Below are 21,542 nucleotides of genomic sequence, written 5' to 3' on the forward strand. Positions count from 1 at the left end.
AAGCTAGGTGAAGATATACTTTTCAAGAAAGTAACTGCAAGAATTTGTGAGGCCCAATTTGCAAGGCTATCATTTGCCATGTGTCACAAAGAAAGTCCCCCATACACCGATGACAGCCTAGGAAAATTCCACCAGTCCTTCTGAAGAGACAACAGGGATGACGTCTTGTAAAACATGCACTCTTCCTGCAGGTATCTTCAAGGAATTATTTTTTGGCCACACTTGCCACTGCTTTCTTTGCTGCATCTTCAAGGTCACTTGCAGAGGTAATAGGGAGTCCACTTTCATTCAAGATGCGCTGGGCTTCGTGAACATTTGTTCCTAATAAAGAACATTGGCTATAATTAGTAATTAATATTAACGAATAAACGAGCCTCTTCTACTAAATCTCTATCAGAAGTGCTGATGCTTCAAAGTACACAATATTCCACTTAACGCCAGATTCAATGACTGATTTAGACTGAGCTGAGAGGAAGGAACTCAACTTCAGTGACAATTTGGAAAGGCAGCTCAACATGATAGCACTCCTCCCTGCAAGAGGGACTTGGTAAAATTAGAGGGTCAGTCCAACACCCAGCAGAAGGGGTAGAAAGATCCCACAGCAAGAGCAGTACATAACGGATCGTGTACAAGGCCCTTACGATGCTTAGAAATTCACCATCCACTCTTATCCCTGAAGTATAAAGGACTATGTACTGATGAAAATCTTAATCCTCTGGAGCTTTCCGCAGCAAAGACACTTTTGATCACTGATGTTTTGAACTTCAAGTCAGGTACTGCACTGAGCAAGTGGAATCCACCCTTCTGGATTGTGTCAGCAGTCACACACACAGCACCCCAACTCGATCCTTTTTAGGATCATTTCTACCCCCTCCTGTGCATAAAATTTCTTGTTCGTTTGCCACATCAAACCATTCAATTACTTTGTAATTCCTAGACCTATCAAAATGAATTTTAATTATACTTGGAACCACACATTAATTGCACCCTTAATAATTAACCAAGCAAGAAGCATTCTCTGTACTGTACAACTTCCAGAAAGCTCATTTTAAGGGGTGATTTTTTTGTTTGTTTGTTTTCTGTCAGTCGTTATACAATGTCTGAATTTATACAGCATAAGTAGAGAAATTTCAAAGCTTATCTAAGCAGTGTGCCAAGTCATGGTTCCCACTCCTGGACTGGAAAACTAAAGACATCCCCACAGCACAGCCCCAGCACGTTGTGATGGGCACAGGAGGTGGAGGATGGTGCAGCCCACAGAGGTCATCGATTTGCAGAGGACACACTGTGGAGACAGTGGCAACTTGGGGAGAAAGGTCAAAGACATCTGCAGTTTCTGACAGGAGGGAGATGTGGTTGCACAGTAACATCCAGAATGGTCCAGAACTTTTCCTACAGAAGAGCACAGTGACTCAAACGAGATCACGCTGTTTGAGGTTTTTCAATCATCCCATACATTGTAATGTGGAAGTTGCTAATTGCCAGCAAAGAACTGTATAGGAAAGTCATAAGACCCTGCATAGGTCCTCTTCTCCATTAAGTTCCTTACATTTGTACAGCAATTCCCATAGAGTCCCGAAGGTTTTATCTACTTTAGTGTCATAAACACTAAACACCTGAGATGATACCAGCCTCTCAAATAGGATTCTACAAGTGTTATCAGGAGAACAAATGGAGACAGGGAGAGATTTTTACTGGAAATTTTCCCACACAGAAACAAACACTGTGACATCTACATATTTAACATGAGCTGGTCACCAAATGGCAAATATTCATTTATCAGCAGGTGTGAACCAAACAATACCTTGGGTCTGCTCTGCTCTGCACTGACTGCTCTGCAAACGCCTGTCTAACATGCATCACCGAATCAACACAAAACATGGTGAAGGCAGGGAGGAGTTTATGCAGATGAATGAAAATATGAAAGCTTAAAAGAATCTCACTGCTGTCAGAACACTAAGGTCACACACACTATTTATTATACTGCTTTACAGACAGGCCATACAACCAAACATTTTTCAAGTATTTCATTTGCAGAATTTTTTTAAACAGACGCTTTTTATCTCATCATGATGAGTGTTTTAGACACAGAGGGCATGCAAACTGTAATGATGTCCTGTTGAAAGCAGAGTTTTAAAATTAAATGTTCAGGAAATAGTGGAAACATTTAAGAGTGTACGCAAGACATCATCTTATTAAAGTAGATGTTAAAATAAACAAATAAATAATGCCACTGTTCTGACATTAACCTCCTGCCACTGGATGGTGTCAGAGAACTGTACACAGAACCCTTATGCAGACTGTTGGAAGCAACCTGCTCTTTACCTGCACCATCACTAAGGAAGTGAAAATGCACAGCACTGAAGGCTGCAGGGCTTTGCTGCTGTTTTTTCCTCTCTTGTTGTCATTTGTTTTTTGCTTCTGTCTTTGTTCTGCTTTTTAGACTTGATTGCTATTAGGAGGATGCCTCTCTGATGAGGAAAAAAAAAGATGTTTTTTCCTTCTGACACGTGTTACTACCAATGACACTCCAAAGAAAAACAAGAAAGCTCTAATTTTATCAGTATATACTTTCAAGACTTTATATTCTATTGGAAACCTGAACTCTGAAACAACCTCAATATTTGTGTACATGTAATCTGTCACATTTACATTTCTATCACCTTGAAATCTCTGCTCTCTCTAGCAAAGTGAATCTATTCAACTCATTGCTCCTCGTAATAAATATTCTATCTGGGCATGATTCCACAATTGTAGGATTATACCTGCACACACTGTTAGGAAAGAGACTGCACGGGTTGAATGAAAACAAAAAATAAAACACCCAATCATACTGCAACAGGATTTTAAAGCCAGGATGCCAGAAGAGATGGATATAAAATAAGTTCTAAACGTGACCTTGAAATGCCCCATTCTTTACTATTGGTAGGTAATGTGGCATACTAAAATCACAGCTAATAGATACTAGACCATATTTGTGCTGACGAGCCATTGGGAGCGAGACAGACAAGCTACAGCAAAATTCCACTTGCAAAAGATTTCTGAATAGGAAAATAAAGACAGAAAAATCATCAGATGCTGAAAAATACAGAACACGGATCTTAAGGCTAAATATAAGAAGTCAGGGATTTAGGCATTTGAATAGAAGCCAGGTTGATTCCGTGTTTCCACATTTAAGTAGTTCTAATTCCTCCCAGTTCTTCTCATCCTAGGATGAGAAAAACACAATTCATTCTTTGAGAGAGAACGGAAAATTTCCAACACAGGAAGAAGACATCTAATTCACAGTTTTTTTTTATTCTTTGCTATTTTCATCAAAGACTGAGCTACATAAGTGAGAAACAATTTTTGGCTTCCATACAGCACTACTGGTTTGCTCTCACAAAACTTAATTGAAATACATTACATTTTAAAGGGGAAAAAAAAGCCCTGCATTAAAACAGCAGAAGTGAGTTTTCGACATCTGTAAGAGATAAAATTCAGAATATGCAGTTTCTCCGTTTGCCTGTGAGCCTTTCAAACAACAATAATCCCATGTCTCAGCTGGTGAGTTCTTTACTGATAAGGCAAGTAAATACATGTAATTATAAAGTTACCATTTTCAAAGAGAAGAGTAATCCTTTCTTTATCCACTGGTAAAACAGCTTGTAATTATAATTCAACTGAGAACAAAGATTTGTCCACAGAATCCTGCTAAATCAAGGCAGATTTGACTGATTAAAACTCTAGTCATCACGACATTTGTAATACAGGGCATGTGGGCAAAGAGTCTTTAAAGTGCAGGTCACAAATCTGTTAGATTTACGGAAATAACCATGAACCTTCTATCGGAAAAATGGAAATCCAAAAAAAAGGGCTTGTCCCTTTTTCACCTTTTGAAGTGTAAAGTGTTGTCAGTGATGTTTTAAAAAGTCCTGGGTAGTCTTATTACCTCTACCGTACTCGTTATTAATTCAAAGTCATATATTTGGATAACCCAGTACGAGTTCAAAGAAGAACAAGGAAGATGATTAAGGATCTAGAGGGATTGATTTCTGAGGAAAGATTAAAAGAACCAAATACATGTACAGTTGGGTTGGGTGATGAAGGAGCGGAGAAAGCTGGAGTTACATGCTAACAGCTCCTAGGTGTGACTGCTGAAGGCTGTAAACATCAGAGGTCAGCATCTAGAACGAATTCACAGAGAACACTAGGAATAACAGAAAGAATTAAAATGCTTTTGAGGTAAACATCATGCAGAAGTGGGAGCTGAATGTACTATAATGGGACACAATGTCCTAAGAAAACATGGCAACGTTATCCACTGCATGACCAAGAAGCCCAAGAAAAATATAATCAAACCTAGCAAAGAGTGTGCAATCACAGGAAGACAGCTGATGCAAGATATTTGCATTGAATGATGTGCTGGACTTGCTAAATATTGAGCTTTGATCCCTGTGCATAAGTAGCACGTGGCTCTGCTATAGGCCATGGGCCCCAAGGCAGAAGCTCTCCTGATCCTCCCTACTTCTGGGCAAACTCCATTGAGCAGCACCTTTCACATACACCTAAAAATGAATATTTAAAGAGACCATAAAAACTCTATTTTTCCAAGGCTACTTAAGTAAAAAATAGAAGTTTTAAGCATAGCTTAAAAGCTGTGCTGATTCCAGCCAGTATACTTTTTCTATTTAGTGGCAGAAATCTCTCTTCTTCCTTCAGGATATTTCTCAGAAATCAGAAACAGACTGCCTTTAAAGCAAAGGAAAGAAGAGGAGCCAGTAACCACCAAGGAATGCTCTTCCTCACCTCTTCATTATTTCTTTACTGGATTTCCTCTAAAAATTATTCTATATCTTTAGCATACTCATTTTTTTAATGGATTTTAATGGACACTTCAATTCTTGGCTGAAAACACACTGCAGTAAGCTCTCTGAGAAATACTACTTCTAACCTCTTTCTTTTAATTATATTGGAGAAAAATTAAGAAAACTATTTTGCTGCAGGTTTAGAAATAATAGAAATGCATTCAGCAAAAAAACACATGAAAAGGAAATATCTTCCAGTGAATAGCAACTTGCATCAAAATCATTTCTATTTGCATTGCAAATGTTACAAGCAAAACCATAATGCTTTCATTGCAAAATTTCATCTCTTTGCATACCACCTGGTACACCAGGGATATAGAAATACACAAGGAAAGAGAGTTTATTGGCTTTAGGTCATGCCATAGATAAAGAATTAAACATAGCATGCTGGACTTAGTTTAGAGCTTAGAAACCAACAAAGCTGAAAATGTGATCACTGTGAGCGTGAGGGAGGATTTTGTCTGGGACCACCAGCACTCACCTTCCAGCCTGACCACCAGAGGCACTTTCAGCTCAAGCTCTCGGCAGGCTTTGGTGATGCCATTGGCTATAATGGCACAGTTCACGATACCGCCGAAAATGTTTACAAGTATTGCTTCAACCTGTAGGAAAGAAGAGTGGGAAACAGTTATTTTCAATGAACATGTGTACCAGATCCAAAGCAGGGTAAAAACTTCCTCTGTTTGACAGAGTTTCATTTACAGAAGGCTGGAAGCTTCGTGGCTGTGGTTGAAGAAGTGGATTTTGAATGTATTGTTTCTGTAGTATGTTGCAATGATTAAATGCCTTAGTCTAAAGTGGCACTGCAGTTTACATCATAAAAGACATTGTTAAGCAGAAAAGGAGAATTTCTACTCATAAAATAAAAACAGATAATTTACACTTTGGATTTGGAAGAATCTTCAGAGTTTGGGGCTCAAGACAGACTGGATATTTGTTTATGCACACTTCACAAAATAATACAGATACATACTTGATTATAAGCAGTACAGAGGACATGATAATACACTTGCCCTGACTTGATAAAGATAAGTAAAAATCCCTTCTAATTAAAAAGGAGAGGCATGCAATGAAGAGTTTTCACTGCTACAGATTAATTGATAACAACTTCAGCTACTGTTCATCAGTTCGTAGAAATTGAAATTCCTGCACCCATTTCACCACCCAGATGCTTTGGGTCCCCAGCTTGAAAGGAGCATTTGATTTTCATGAAATCAAATACAGCAATAGTAAAAACTAATAATAAGGACGGGTAACAAGAATTGACAACAAAGGGCTACCTTGATGTTTGCAATAGAAAACAGCACAGCACAATGCCTTAGAAAGATAACTGTTCTTCTACACACGTAAAATTATGTCAAGGTAGCACAACACTGAATCCAAGCTCCCATGGCAGGCTTCCCACCAAAGCTCTTGGAGGGCTGAGGATGCTCCACAGTAACCTTCTCCAAGCAACACAAATAAGCTTTGCCAGATCATGCTGACTCACAGGAAGATGAAATAAAAAGAGGGGATTAGGTCTGAAGGAATGAAACAACACTGGATCTCACTTGTGCAGGATGTCGACCATAGTTATGCTAAACTCACAGCACAAGGTGAACAGATTCCCCTTGCCCTGCAGGCAGACGGCCTCATGCTGGCACTGAGAACACTCCCTGCAGTCACACGTGTGCAGTTCTGCACCACCAGGTCCAGCTTTCCTCTGCAGATAAAACGTGACAACTAGCACTGGAGATGTGCAGTTACACATCTCACCACAGTCAAAAGTACTGCCATCCACAATACAGCAAGGAAAAGGGGAAAAATCTTAACATATGCATCACTTCCCACAAGTAATCAGCTCACCTTTATCCTTCAGTAGAAACCCAGAGTGCAAAGCCATCACTTACTGTTGGCGTGTGCAGAGCAATGCAGATCTCCAACGCCAGCTCAACAACCCTAAAATGAAGCTGGCAGTGGGAGCACATCGCTGACTTCTCTCAACACCTTCTGCTGCTCCCAGTTCCAAGGCTTCTCATGACACTGCCCTTGTTAAACACAGGCCAACATCTTAATGTCACGTCAAATGCGTACGTTCACCAGTCTAGGGTTTTATGGTGATGTCACTGCAACTATTTTTTTCACCTCTGTGTTCCCAGAAAGTCCTTCCCTTTGTAGAAGCTACCAATGATGAAACCTTACAGGGCTCCTTCTCTGATTTCCTCCAACTCTGCCTACCTATGCAAAGATTCATGGGCTTGGGGTGTAAAAACATCAAGGGAAAATAGAGCAGTTCAAAGTCTTATGCCATGAACCCCTAAGGTAGGGAGCTACCTATGCAAAATGCTTTGATGTTGAAACTAGGAGGACAAGTCCCAGGCACTGCTTTGCCCTTCCTAACACATGCTCCTAAATCAGGGCCATTGCATCGGGCATGTGACATATCAACTTAACCAAGGGTATTTACTTTATTAGAGATAAAGAGGAGGATATTATGCTCAATACAGATATTTTAATTCCTAATGCAGACATTCTCATTTAAGGATCTGCTTTTTAGCTTTCAAGCTGAATTCTAATCAGGTCTTCTAATCCATTGGCAGCAAAAGGAAAAAAAAGTTGAGGGAAATTAGATGCAGCTCGAATAATTGATGTTTGTGTGTTTGACTTTAATAAAAATACACTGTTAAATTAAAGAGGAGTCTAAAAGGATTCAATCAATAAGAAACTGATTCAGGTGGAGAATTCAATCTTGGGTTTTATCGTAATCTTCCAAATAAGCCAACACATCAGTCCCAATGATGCTGAGATTCACTTTAACTTCACTGAAACTTGTGAACATTGCTTATATATGCTTGCATAGACTGACGAGATCTTGAATTTCTAGTTGAAAGAACTTTTAACATTCAGACCCAGCATACAGATAGAAAGGTTTTCAGTATTTCAGGTGCACAGAGAATGTGAATCTCTGCATGTTCAGTATCTAATGTGTGTTCAGTATCTAATGCACATGGAATGGGAGATTAATAGCAAGATGGTAAATTGCCCAACACAAGACTTGGTAGCATTATTACCACATCTACCCAATAGCACCCCTTACTAAATTAGTTTGTAGTTCAGTGACATTATCAAGGAAATTCAAGATACCAGCATATCCAAAGCTTGGGCTTTTTCCATCCACTGAAACAACTGATATGAAATCACCCTCAAATGTACTCAGAATTAATTACGGACTCCTCTGGAGAAACAGAAGAACCCACAACAGCATTAAGAAGTCACCACCAATGGTGGAAACAACCTGCAGGCTGCCAGCTCCAAGCAGAAGGGGTGGAAACTTAAGTAAGAGCTGCATTACTGCTGTCTTCATGCCAGGTACAGCATGAGGCATTGCAAATGCTGCACCCTCTATTAATTTCACAGCTCCTAAATACTGTATGAACATACATACAGACACAGAGCCTTCTCTCTCTTTATACAAGAAATATTTACGTGTAGCTGCATCTATATTGCTTAATTACTAACAATTTTAATTTACAGCGACTTTTTGTTAAAGCAAGCCTTGACAAGGTTTGACAGAGCCTGCAGTCGTGCTCTAAACACCTGACATTGGAAAAACAAAACCAAGCCAACAAAAACTAACAAAGTAGATGTAGAGACCAATGGCAGATGCTGCAACTCTAACAAAAACCCAAATTTCACACATTAAAAAAAAAAAACCACCATGACTGCTCATTAATCTGAGTTTTCACAACCACGTGAAACAAGCACAGGTGGCCACCAGTGAGGGCTGTCTTGCTTTTCTCCATCTTTTTCCCTCATACACACAAACAGATGCATGAGTATTCACAATGAACTGTAAATATTATTGTATAATCTCTGACCTTGTGTAAATTGTTATTTATTTTAAAAGTAGCCACTCAGCAGCTATCAATAAAACCGCACCTGCAGCAAATTAAAAGCTCTGCTAGCGACGAGCTCACTCATGCTTTGCCAGAAAAAAAGAGAACACACAAAACATACCCAGCTTTACTAGCTAACTGAATTCATTTATTAACCACTCCTAGCTCTTCCATCAGCTAAAGACACACACAGACTCTCTGAAACACCCCGCATTTGTCACAAGATTTGTTCGCCAGGACATTGCAGTTCACATCCACATTGAGGACAGTCCATCCATGGGCTTTTGTTGGCCAGCTTGTTCTTGCCTGGAGACTTACAGTGCTTCCCAAGGTTATAACACAAATCTTATCCCCTAGTCCTGATGGTCTAAATTTGCATCCTCAAAAACACAATATTTTACCAAAGTCATCCACAAATTCACCCACAATTAAAGAAGCTAAAGCCAGCAATATGCTGTCAGGCAAAACTGAGGTGAAAAAAAAAACATGCAGAAAATGGGAGATGTAGTTCTTAATTTTCAATTTAATAAGGCACATTTAATCCTTTCTATTTTTCCATCGGTCTTTATATGCATGTATTCACAGTTTTAAAATATTTGTTTTAAAGTGAGAAAATCAGATTGCCTGCAACTCCCAGTATCATGTAACAAAACAAATGCCATACATTTGCATCTTTGCTCCACTTCTCTGCTCCAACTGACCCAAACATTTCTACTTTGGTTCCAAGTTACAGCTATTTACTCTTATCCAGTACTGAAATCTTACTGTCATCTACTAGCTTCTTTTATCAGGCAATGTTCATGGTTCATCTGCAATTAAAGATGAAGCCTACTGTATCAGCAGTACGAGTCACAAACACAGAAACAATTGCTTCAGACATCCACTGGAGGACAGTGCAACTCAATGTGGAAAGGGAATACAAAAATCCCCTCGGAAGGAAGAGCGAGGTTATTTTTTCTACTTAAAAGCTGAACTCTATTTTACTTTATGAAATGAGAGGCAAAGTGATATTTTGCATCTTTAGGGTGGAATTTTCAAAGTCTGAAGGTGATAAAATTAAGGAAGATGAGTCATCCAAAAGTAAAGCAAGAATGCCTGCAGTCAAGAAATATCAGTGCCGTGCAATTTTGAATGTTTTTGACTGTTCTAAAATAGGTCAGGGTTTAGGATTCACTATAACACACCGTTATATCACAGCATGAAAGGAATGCTGATGAATCCTCCAAAGATTCAGATTTTCTTCTGGGACAGGGGGACTGGCTGACAAGTAGGAAAAGCACACTCAGCATTTCCCTTACTATTGTTATGCTATTTTGGCTTTTATTGAAGAGGTTCCTGAGGACTGTGCATCTCACAGAGAGTGAATGTGTGGCTCTTGCTACACCCAGCTGCTGTACATCCTTTGGGAGCAGAAATATTCCCTTTCTATGTGCACAGTCTCCTTCAACCTCCCAAATACCACTGCAGCCACCACAGCAGCCTTTGGAATATTCCCTTCAGCATTACTTTTCAGTGAGGCAAGTCACTGGAGAAGGCCTCTGAAAGGCTTCCCATCTGTGGGTCACACGCTGGGCATGTGGTCACACACTCATCACAACGATGCCATCACTGCTGTGCCACTGCACACAATCACACTTCAGGTGTGTTTTGGAAGATGTAAACCTTTCCATGTTTTCTGTGCCTGTGCTACTGCCTGACAACGTATCAGTCAGTTCCTGTCCTGAAACCATGTTCTCGACTGCGTTAACATGAGCTAATTAATCCTACTTCAGAATCCAGGCAGAGCGGGCAGAGGAGTGCCTGCAACCATGTAGGCACTGTTTTCACTGTTTTCACTGATAGGAAGCACAGCAATGTCCCAGTGTAATCTTTATTTATGGTAATAAGGGACAAGAATAAGGAAAGAGGGAAGGAAAAATCTTGAGGCCACAGTGCTATTCTAAAACATATTTGAGAGTTGAGAGAACAGCTTTTACTATCATTCGGGGGATGAAATGCAGCTGGCAGTGGCTAAAACAATTGCATTTCCAGTGCCAGTATGAGAGGATAATGATCATGGGTACAAGGAATAAAAAAGCATAAATTAAATTTGTTCTGACTATTGTTTAAATATCTGAGCTTCAGAGAGATCAAGCCCCTGGATGAACCCATGCAGATCAAAATAAAATTCAGGGGTAATGATGACTACCTCCACGACTGCATACTGCAAGAACAAAAAAATGCACACAATTCTGCATCAAAGGTGCAATATTGCAGATGTTTTTAAATTTTCTCTTTGCACCCCCAGAACCAAGGGTAGATGCATGTGTAGGTCTGAGTTAGGGATTTTATTTTGGAAAAGAAATGGCGCAGCCATCCACCCCTCTCATAGGCAAAATTGGAAAGCGCTGGTCATTAAACACTTAGGGAATTCGTGTTATTTGACTGCACCATATTAGCATAATTAGTTATAAATACTCTCCAAACCCACTTACCCAAGGTGGTTTATAGACTACAAAAGGTCTATTAAAATTGATCCAATATTTGCCGAATTTTGCCTGCGAACTTTTTAATTTCTCAGAGAAACTGTACTGTGTGTCACCCGTAACATTCGTAGCGTCTGAAGCTGAAATCGGATTTCTGACAAACAATAATCAGCTTTCTGAGAAATAATGCAGCAAAGTGATCCTCATCTGAGCAATGTCATCCGACAGGGTGCGTGCGCGCCTGCTATCTCAGCAACACGCTGTGCCCCAGGATGGATCTGTGCACCGTCTCGCTGGGCTTTACGATGCATTCAAAGGCCGAAGGCCAAATGATTTTACATCATTCAAACTCAAAAAACGCAATGTTCCTGGAAGGAGGGAGAAGATGGATAGATAAAAATGGAGCGAGCACAATACCCGACCACAGCGCGGGGGCTGCAGGACGAATTGTTCACACTAAGTGATGCTGCTCAGTGCATTTGGGTATGTTAACAAAAACTTAGCCAATGACCCAAACAATTAAGTTTTGCAATCAGGAATAGTCACAGAATGACTTGACTACATAGACCTGCTGTTTTGATAATCAGTTCAGGTCTTCATTTTTATTTCAGTTAAAAATTCGTATGATCCATTTGTGAAGATCTTCAGTTTTGCCTTCTCTCAACCTGTTGGCCACGGACATGATTCTGACATGAAGTTCAGCTCAGTGGTGCTTTACTGCAAACTGAGAGATTAACTTCAAAGTTCAGAAGTGGTGGGAACAACTGGGGCCTGAAATCTTGATGTAATGTTTGAGAAATACCAGACAAGTTTCCTAGCAAAGCACAACAATTCAACACGTCATTTAAAAACTATTTTCACCTATTTTAAAACTGTTTCAAAAGAAGAAAAATAATTCTTAGCCTATAAAGCTGCCTCGGGGCTTCTCTACCTACTGAAAGTTGGGAACTCCCTTTGCATGAAGATTTCACTTTGTTTGACTTCGTATCTTAACACACCCTAAGCCATCACACTACTCTTATCCTTCACTTTTCCCAGCGTTCAGTTCTACACTTTCTCTTGAGTAAGGGACAGGTCCAGCTGCTACTTTTCCAACCATTATGGCAAGGGGATTTATTTCCTGAAACTAACACCCATCCAAACCATTTTCATCCCCAAAGGTATATTTAAAGAGAGAATGGGAGTACTGTATTTATCTAGAGTATCAAAATATTGATTGTAACCACCTCAAGGGAGAAAACGTGAAGAACAGTGAATATTTTGCTGTAGAGAACCTGAGATCTTCCTATTTTTCACCTGGGAACCATCTCTGGCATGTATTCCCTACGTAGAAAAACATAAATGCTATACAAGCTTTTAACTAGGTCACACTTTTTTCTTATTAAGACAATGGAAACTTTTATAAAGGGATTTTGTAATTCCAGAAGCTTAATTAATGTGTAAAAATGCATTGTCATGGGTACTGAACTGCATATACACGTCTGAAATCTGCAAATAATTAGAAACAGTTCTTTTATGGTAACATGCTAGTCATCAAAAACCCAAACTGCTGTGCTCGTTAGGTTCTGAATTACTATCACGTAAAATCAGCTAACTATTAACACATAAATGAAATCACAATGGAAACAGTAAAACTAAGGAAGGTACAAAGAAGGGTAACAAAGATACTGAACAAGCTTTGGATACGGAACGAGCAAATAAAACAGGGCTTTCCATCTTAGAAAAATGAAAGCTGAAACACAGTATTTTGGGAAGACCGCAAGTAGCGAGAGGACAAGGAGCAAGGTGCAATCAGTGCCTGCCTCCAGGGATGTTTCTTGCCCAGCTCTTTGTTTGGGCAACGCCAGAGATAGCAAAAAAAAAAAAAAAAAAAAAAAAAAAAAAAAAAAAAAGGATAATCAATTGTTTGGTCATTTTTATATAGAGAATACTGTTACTGTGAGGACTGGCACAGCATACTGTGGATGTGAAAAGCTTACACGAGTCCAGAATATACAGCCATAAATTCATGGAGGAAAGGCAAAGGTTGGTGAATACAAGGATATCAAAGATCACTTGAAAGCAGGGGGCATGTGTCAAAAAGCATCCTCACATGCTTGTCCTCAGCTAATGCTCTTTTCTAGGAACTGGCTTTTGGCTGCTCTTGGAGACAGAAGATGATATATCAAAGCAGATCCAAACGTTACTCAGTGCAGATATGTTCCTCCATTAAACAACTGGTATATCTCTCATTTAATTATTATTCTTATGCATTCCCTGCTCAAATTAAATAACAAAGCAGTTAGTGCTTGAATGTTTGTTCCTTTATCTGTATCCCTGCTTACAGTACTGCCTAATTTCAGCAGTTACCGTTTAACTGTTGAAGAACGTGTCCATTTGGCAGATGATTGAATAGGTAATTAATACCCCACCATAAAAGCTTGCTGCCACCTACACAATGGTGAGAACTTTTGTTCCAGAAACTTCTTTGGAAAACTGGCTTGTCCAGCATTATATATTGTAGACATTTAGCTGAGAACAGGACTGCTGAAAGATGGATGTTGATCCTTATCATTTGCAAGGTTTATTTAAAGTAATTTAAACTAAAAAGAAAAGTGACAGTTTTAAAAATTAATGGCCAGTAATAACACCCTGACAAATAGGATGCTAAGCTAAGAACTATTACTGTGAAACAGGGTGACTCAGAAGCTGACGAAGTGGCTCTCCATTCTTTCTCGATTGCCTCGCTACTTGTGAAATCATAAAATGCAATTTAACATTATTGTTTTCCCTTAGAATTAAGGGAGGGAAAATGCCCTGAGACATCAGCGACGTTACCTTATTCACTCAAATAATCTAAACTCTCATCTTCATTTCCAGTAAAGTTTTTTTAACCTATTTTCTGCCTCGAAAAAAGGAATCAGCTTCAGAGAAATAATTATTTGATAATGAACTACCAGACACTTTTCACAAATTTATCAAAGCATCTTATAATAGAAGCAGAGTTGAATTTTGTTAACCACAATTCCAAAGTGATATAATCAGCAAATCTGAACTGTGAAAGAAGTTATACGGCTACATTAAGAAACAGATGGAGTGAGCATAAAACAATCACAGATAAGCCAGCATAAAGGAACTTAACTTTAGAGTAATCAAGGTTGAGATGCTCAAGGCAGCCATGGGGAGTCACAGACATTAAAATTAGCAGGAGAAGCATGTAAATCACAGTCTGCTTCTTATACTTCAGTGCAGGCTTGTATGGAGCAACAGAAAGAACTAGAATTCTCTCACTTAACCATATTACACTCCTTGACAAGAGATTTTGCAGTACGGGCGAGGAAAAATACTTAGGAGCATGAGGCTGAGTGTTCTGTAAGTACCTAAAAAAATCCAGATGCCTGTCAACTTCAGTGAGAAGCAGAAAATCTTAAATTTTCAACTCCCGCATTAAATAGAAAAAAAAAGTCAAAAGCTGACCATCTACCTCAAAGCCCAAAGACCTCATTTGGCTTGAGCAACTGACTTCCAAACTCAAATCTTCTGCAGTGATCCATACTGTGATATATTGTGAACCTAATATTGGTTCCTTGGTGTAGGAATATAAACAGGAAATGAACCAACCCAATTCTATTTCAACTGCAGTATTACATGCTAAGTGAACGGTTAGGTCCAGCACTGCCTCACAGGTTTTAGTTTCAAAATCAGTTAAACAAGTACATGCAAAACAATTTCTTCATCTACAAACTGATACCATAAAAGTGACATCATAAGTTTAGGAACTTCTTGTGGCCACTTTCTGTACTCCTTTGCTGGATGACACATGGAACGGGAAAGTTTGTCCTTATCTTGAAGGATATTTCATCACCTAGCATGCCTTGTTTGCGGACAAGTGCCCAGAACCTATCACAGACGGGAAAGCTGTACAAATAAATGCAAATTCAAAGCCTCTATTTCAAAGATAACAACGTAAATGATTATAAGTAAGGAAATTGATGCAGGCAGAAACAGTTTAATGCATGTACTGGGTGTAGATTTTGTTAATTACTTTTTAAGTACTTAAACACAGTAGTAGCTAAAGAGAATTTGAAAGAGAGATTACATACAAATGCTTCCAAGTGGGTGTTTCCTGCTGAGCTGCAGTCTGCCATAGCAGCCCTGATTAATCAGGGAAGCCTTGCCTTCACTTTCTAGTACCTTAATGGCCCAACACCACCCCCATTCCCACCCTCTCTCTTCAAGCACCAAAAAGGCTGCTCCTGCCTCCATTCTGTACTGCCAGCTGATGCCTGCCGCTGGCTAAGCTGAAACAGCCAGCCTAAGACACTTTCTTACCCAGAATTTCATGTCTAACAGAAGCTTTCCAATAAGATTCCCAATGCCACTCCACTGACACCTTTTAGTTATGGTAAGCTCAACCCTCAAAGAATTCTGGGTGTGACAAAGACAAGGCTGTGATTGTTGCTCTCCATCTCCATTTCCCAACCTAGATCATGCTGGAACCTTAGGGCACAAGTTCCTGAAATGGCTGGAATCCAAACCAAGCATGAACAAAAGGAGAGAGAAGCAAGATCTCACCTTTTCACCTGAATTACCTGCAATGCAAAATCACCTCCTAAGACTCAGAGCTCTTATTACAGACTTGGATGTTATTCTGCATCAGTGCACTGTATGGCACAGTGGTCCTAGGCCATCGAGAGCCAGAGCAAGAAAAGAAATACAGGCAGTAATGACACTGTGCTGTAACAGCAATTAGCCTCATCCAGCAGCTGCAAAACGACCGTAGTTCAACAGGGAACTAATGTACTGGCCCTGAAAGCCAACCCGTGTGCACTTCAAGCTATTGTCTTTTAATTCATTGCAGTTGGCATTTTAATGCTACAGTTCACCTCCATAAGGATAATGCTGAACAAATGTGGATACCTGCAGCCAGCATCACAGCAGTGTATGGACATACTCTCACCAGTACTATCCATAAGCAGACAGATTACAGTTCTGAGAAGCAAGAAGGTGACACGCAGGCGTGTCCCAAAAACTCTCATCCATTGCACACCTTTGCAACAAGTCCTTTGCAGAAGCAAAACTTCACCAGTAATCCCATTTCCACGGGACACCAGTCTGAAATAGTGTGCTACGTTTGGTCTTTGGGGCACCAACACATAGCTAAAAAACTCTGAATTCAAGAAGTAGTTCAATTTGGTAAGGCCATCTATCAATTAAGTGAGGACGCATGCTAAGAATCACACTGAAAGCCCCTCTAAAACCAAGACACCCTGCAGCACTCAGCACCTCTTGCCTCAGTGACACCTTGGAGTGCTTACAAGCAGCAAACAAGAGGACTCTGGCTTACTTCAGCCTAATTAAAATGTTTTAAAGGAATTTAATTACAATGTGCCAAACCACACAAATGTAAAGATCTTTCCTACAGAGAATTAGTGATGAATTGAATAATTTTATTTTAATCTAACTGTTGGCAAGCGATGTGGGTTTCTTGTTTGTAAACAACCATACTAATGCTAAACATATTTATTCACAACTTGACACGAAATACAAGTCTGTAATTAATCATTTCCCTATCTAATTCTGACAAAATAAAACCCCAAACTTGTACCCCTCTCACATTATGAAATAGTCAGTTACACGCAAGTGAATAATTATCCGAATTATCAACTATCTACAGATGCGCAGCTCCTTTCAGCCCAGACAATGGCATACCCCTGGTGCATACTGGTAATCTCTCACACATTCACTTCTTCTTTGTTTTAAGTGAGAAAATCTCCTTGCATATTAAATAAGCTCAATCATGGGCTATTTAAACTATTGTTTCAGGTTATCTATTAATTGCAGGCTTCCTTCATTGCTAAGATGCCAACCGTCTTATTGAGAAACGCCTGTGTGAGTGGGCAAAATGTCAAAGGCCACAGGTTGAGATTAATTCTGTAAAAATAAGGTAATGCTTAATTCCAGTGACAACTTTTCACAGCTTGACTGCTTGAAACCCTGTCTTATTGTGACAACACAAAAGCTAAGTTGCAAATAAAAAAATACTCATTAGAGCTTATTTAATTTCACAGTCTTAAATAATTTGCAAGAACAGTTTGCTTTTCGTATCAACAGATGTTTAAATCTGAAACTGTATGATTACAATTCCTGTAAAACAGTATTTTCATCTGAAATGCAACAATTAAGAGCCAATATGAAGACATTGAGAACTACGTTGCTCATGTAAAAAGATTAAATTCTTTGTACAAATGTTACATTAAACACAAATAAGACCAGAAATGTAATACATTGCTTGATTATGGCTTTGAATATAATGTTTGTTTGTATGTTTTTTTTCTGCTCTGCTTAAAAGGGAAAAATAGATACACAACATCTTCACAAGCTCACTGCAGTCTCACAGAATAAAAACAGCACACAGGCACAATGTGCAAGTGACACCTTTGACAGTAAAAAGCTTCTGCTGGTAAAAACACACATAAAAACCACGACTCAAACCACTGAAGACAACAGAACTCACCACATGCCACAACCTTGACTAGAACACCATGATGCCAACACCCTTTTTCATGATGTTTAACCCCTGAACTAACAAAAACCCAAATCTTTTGTTTGCAGACTCAATATCAGCGTGCTCTAGAAGTCTAACTTAGAAGCCAGCCACTTAATTTATGCACCTGTAAGTCACTGCAGTATCACAGACGGGTTTTCAGTGATGTGATGGAAAGACGAGTGGGAAAGGAAGAGAAATAATTAAACTTCATACTTCAGGAAGTCAACTGAATGATTCTTGAATAACAACAGATGATAATACACTTATCAAAGCTTCCTTTTGTCGTTCGTCTTCACTGACTGCAGCTGACTGACACATTCTTTTATAATCCTTTGCCAGCTGCAGACTGAGAAGTCTTTTAAGTTAGTCCCTCAACCCAAGCCTATGAATTCAATTCTTTCCACAACTGACTGGGCAATGGTTCAAAACCTCACTTCAAGACACCTGCAAAACCCAATGTTCGACTTAGCAGAAGAACAAACAGGTTATTCCTTGCATTTGTAGGAATGCCAATTCAGTTTAGAATTACAGACTATCTGGATGAAAAACTGTAGGGCTGTTAAAAGTAAAGCATCATAAAAGTACCTTTGCTCTCCAAACTTCTAAACAGTTCCAATTTTGATTCAAATTTGAGGCATATCTTAATTTCTAAGACCATCTGGTAAGTAGGATCCAAATAAATGTTTTTAAACCCATTTCATTGGCAATATTTTTTTCCCACCTATATACCATAAATTGGACCTTGCTGCTTATATCCACAAAGAAAAACATTTAACTGCCTAAACTTTCTTCTCCATTCCAAAAGCAATGGTGTATCTCAGTTGAAACTGCACAAAGAATGTATGCTTTGCAAAAAAAAGAAAACCCACAAAATAATTAAAGCCAAGGTAAATGGTGCAGTGATTACTGCATCATTCCTCTCCTTTGGGATTATTCCAGTCATACAGAGTGAAGTTGTTCTCAAAAGCTTTGATCATGTCCTCATGGAGCACATCTCAGCAATCGGAGGATTCCCAATTGCAACTCCAGACAACACATTACTGCAATCAAAATTGATGCAAATCAGGAATGAGAAGTACTGGAAAAGCAAGCGAGGTCCTTGCTGAGACAATCAGTACATTTCACTCATAAATGCTCTAAAACTTTCCATTCACATCTGTCATCATCTCTTGATTTTTGAACTAGCCAGACGACAAAACCCAAACATCTGATTAACAACGTACCAAGAGGCTTCAGAACTCAGAATTAAAGCACGAACAATCTGTGCCAGCCAGTCACGGCTGCTCATGCATTATGATTAAAATAAAGAAGCATTTCCAAAGGTTCCTCTGCAAGAGACTATTAAAGTAGCAACAGTGTGGAAGAAGCTGCATTATGATGGATTTAAATAAAGCCAGGTGGGATTCGGAAAGCGAGGAGCAGAGTGAAAGGGTCAGTGTTTATTTTAGCAGGTATCTAGAGTGAACAACTCAATGTTTCACTCAAGATATGCAGAAATTCTCTAGAAAGGCGAGAAGTTACATAGCCAGGGATGTAAAGGAAGCAAGGTGGGGAGAGTCAATGAAAATTAGAGGGAGAAATACTGAAATGACTCAGTTTACTATTTTTTATTTTACATTTTTTAGATTTTTAATTGCTTCACATGGGGTGTCTTTAGCCTTTTTCTTGGAAGGAGCTATCTGTTACGGGTTACTGTCAGAGATACAGTGACTAGGAGAGATGACAGCTCTGACTCAAATGCTTATAGCTGATTCTATATACTTTTCCTTGAAGGACAGGTCACTTTGGATGCAGCAGCTCACTGATGTTTCAAGGAAGTTTCATTCAAGCAAATTGCCAAGGGAAGACCAAGAACAAGTCGTATCACTGTTCCCAGGGTGTTTAAATTCTTAGTCTAAACAGTTAGACCTCTGAAACGGCCATTGTTTTTTGCACTTACTCAAAATGAGCACTCATTCAATGTCATCATCTCAGTTATTTTCTGGCCTGGACTTCAATTTCCCTTAAAAATTTCCTTCCCTGCCAAACAACTGTGGTCCAGTTAATCACCATCATAGCCTGCCTCCATTATTACCTGCTAGGTTTTGATTACCTGCACCTCGGCAAATCCAATATCACTGATTTCTGCCTATAGCTACAGCTGTGATGATGACTTCTAGAGAACAGTGGAACTGGCAGAAAATGCTATAGTAGTTCTGCACTGACAGCTCGCTTTCCCGTTGGCATAAAATTCATGCAGAAGTTGCAAAGCTACTTTTGACATATTTATTTATTTTACTGCTCAGGCTTTAAAATCAAAACCTAGCAAGACTTTACAAGTGCTATTATTTGAATCTGTCTGAATTCTTCTGCCATACTCAATACTCTGGAATTGCAACCCTCTCTCATACCCCATATTCATTATTTAACAAATGGGATCCATACACACATCTAATGGGAGAGCTGTGAATGCTCCCAGTGAATGGCTCACATGAAAAAGCCACTAAGATTCTTTCAAACATTTTGCTGCTGAAGAACTAAGAATCTGTTGCCAGCTCAGAAAATCAGATGACTACACTGGCCAACATTTAAGTTATCCTACCAGTTGAGGCACAGGCAGGACAAACTCTTAAAACAGGGATTCCTGCAACAGTTCAGCTCATGGATTGCTGGATATGGATGTCACCAGGGTGCCTGGATCCTGGTTCTAAACACCTCTGGTTTTAGCACTCATTAGAACAAACACTCATTGCCCTAAGCTTGAGCATTTTCCAGTCTTCACTTGTATGTCATATATATGTAAGCATTCATCTGAAGCCACGTCAGACTACCCATATATCAAAAAATAAGCATGGAATCCATTAAACACTGCACATAGCTGGGAGCGCTGCAACTCTGATGCAAAACCTCAAAGAAACAAGAACCATTCTATTGATTTCTGGATAGCTCTTTTGGTTTTCCAATTATGGAAAAGCTACAAGTAGCAGTTTTCTTCAGTATAACAAGATGCTGAAGTTGTCGCCTGTTTCTCATTAATTTTTCATTTCTACAAGCAGAAGTCTTTTCTAGGAGTGTTCTGTGGCAATACAAGTCTGTTCCATTCACTTTTCAACACCAGACACGTATTTATTTCTAAGCTTTCAATTTCATTGCATAGCTTGCTATGCAACTTGCACACATCAGCCAAAGCGGCAGACAGCTTTTCACCAAAAACTTGTAGCTTGACATATACCTTGTCTTGCCTTAGGCTTAAATTGATTAATTCATCTTCCACTTGCAGTAAAGTCTTCCATTTAAAATGTTTTAGTAGGAAGAGGCAGATTTTAAAAACTGAACCAGATAGAATGCTTCCAGCCCGCTCTGCATATGTAGTGTTATGCAGTGTTATGCTCTGCTGTTAAGGAAGTCTTTAATTTAATTTTGCTGTTACTAACTCCATAAATATCTGGTTTCCATATATTCCTTCCCAATTCCTTTCTGTGCAAGAAGACTACAAAGCAATGGCTGTCTCAGGGATTTATCCTCTTGGAGTTTTCTGGTGACTGGAACATTGACTGTAATTTTCACTTTTTATTTTTTTTGCAAGAAAGTTGAGTTGAAGAATTCTACCATAATAAAAACATGAAAATTGACTTGACTTCAGAAACTCAATCTAATACATTTTTGAATGGAAGATTCCAGAGTAAATTTTGCCCATAAAATACTTGAGAAGGCAACAATATACTGCAACTTGAAAACAAAAACTGAAGATTCTAATGTGAAAAACGGAATCACAGGTATAAAATTTGATAAAACATGGAAAAGCTTACAGGTACATATATGGTACCCTCCTTAATTAATGACATTT

General features: G+C 39.1%; 1 protein-coding gene across 1 annotated transcript in view; it reads right to left on the minus strand.

Annotated features, from left to right (window-relative positions):
- Window positions 1-205: 205 nt before the first annotated feature.
- SUCLG2 (succinate-CoA ligase GDP-forming subunit beta) overlaps window positions 206-21,542 on the minus strand; it is a gene marked incomplete at both ends in the record, with an annotated part of 100,348 nt that continues 79,011 nt past the window's right edge. Inside the window, 2 exons of the mRNA XM_079540135.1 lie at window positions 206-321; window positions 5,329-5,449. Of these exons, the coding sequence (XP_079396261.1) occupies window positions 206-321; window positions 5,329-5,449 (237 nt within the window). The remainder of the gene's footprint in view (window positions 322-5,328; window positions 5,450-21,542) is intronic.

This window comes from Tetrao urogallus (genome assembly GCF_951394365.1).
Source record: "Tetrao urogallus genome assembly, chromosome: 10".
NCBI classification, from domain to species: Eukaryota; Metazoa; Chordata; class Aves; order Galliformes; family Phasianidae; genus Tetrao; species Tetrao urogallus.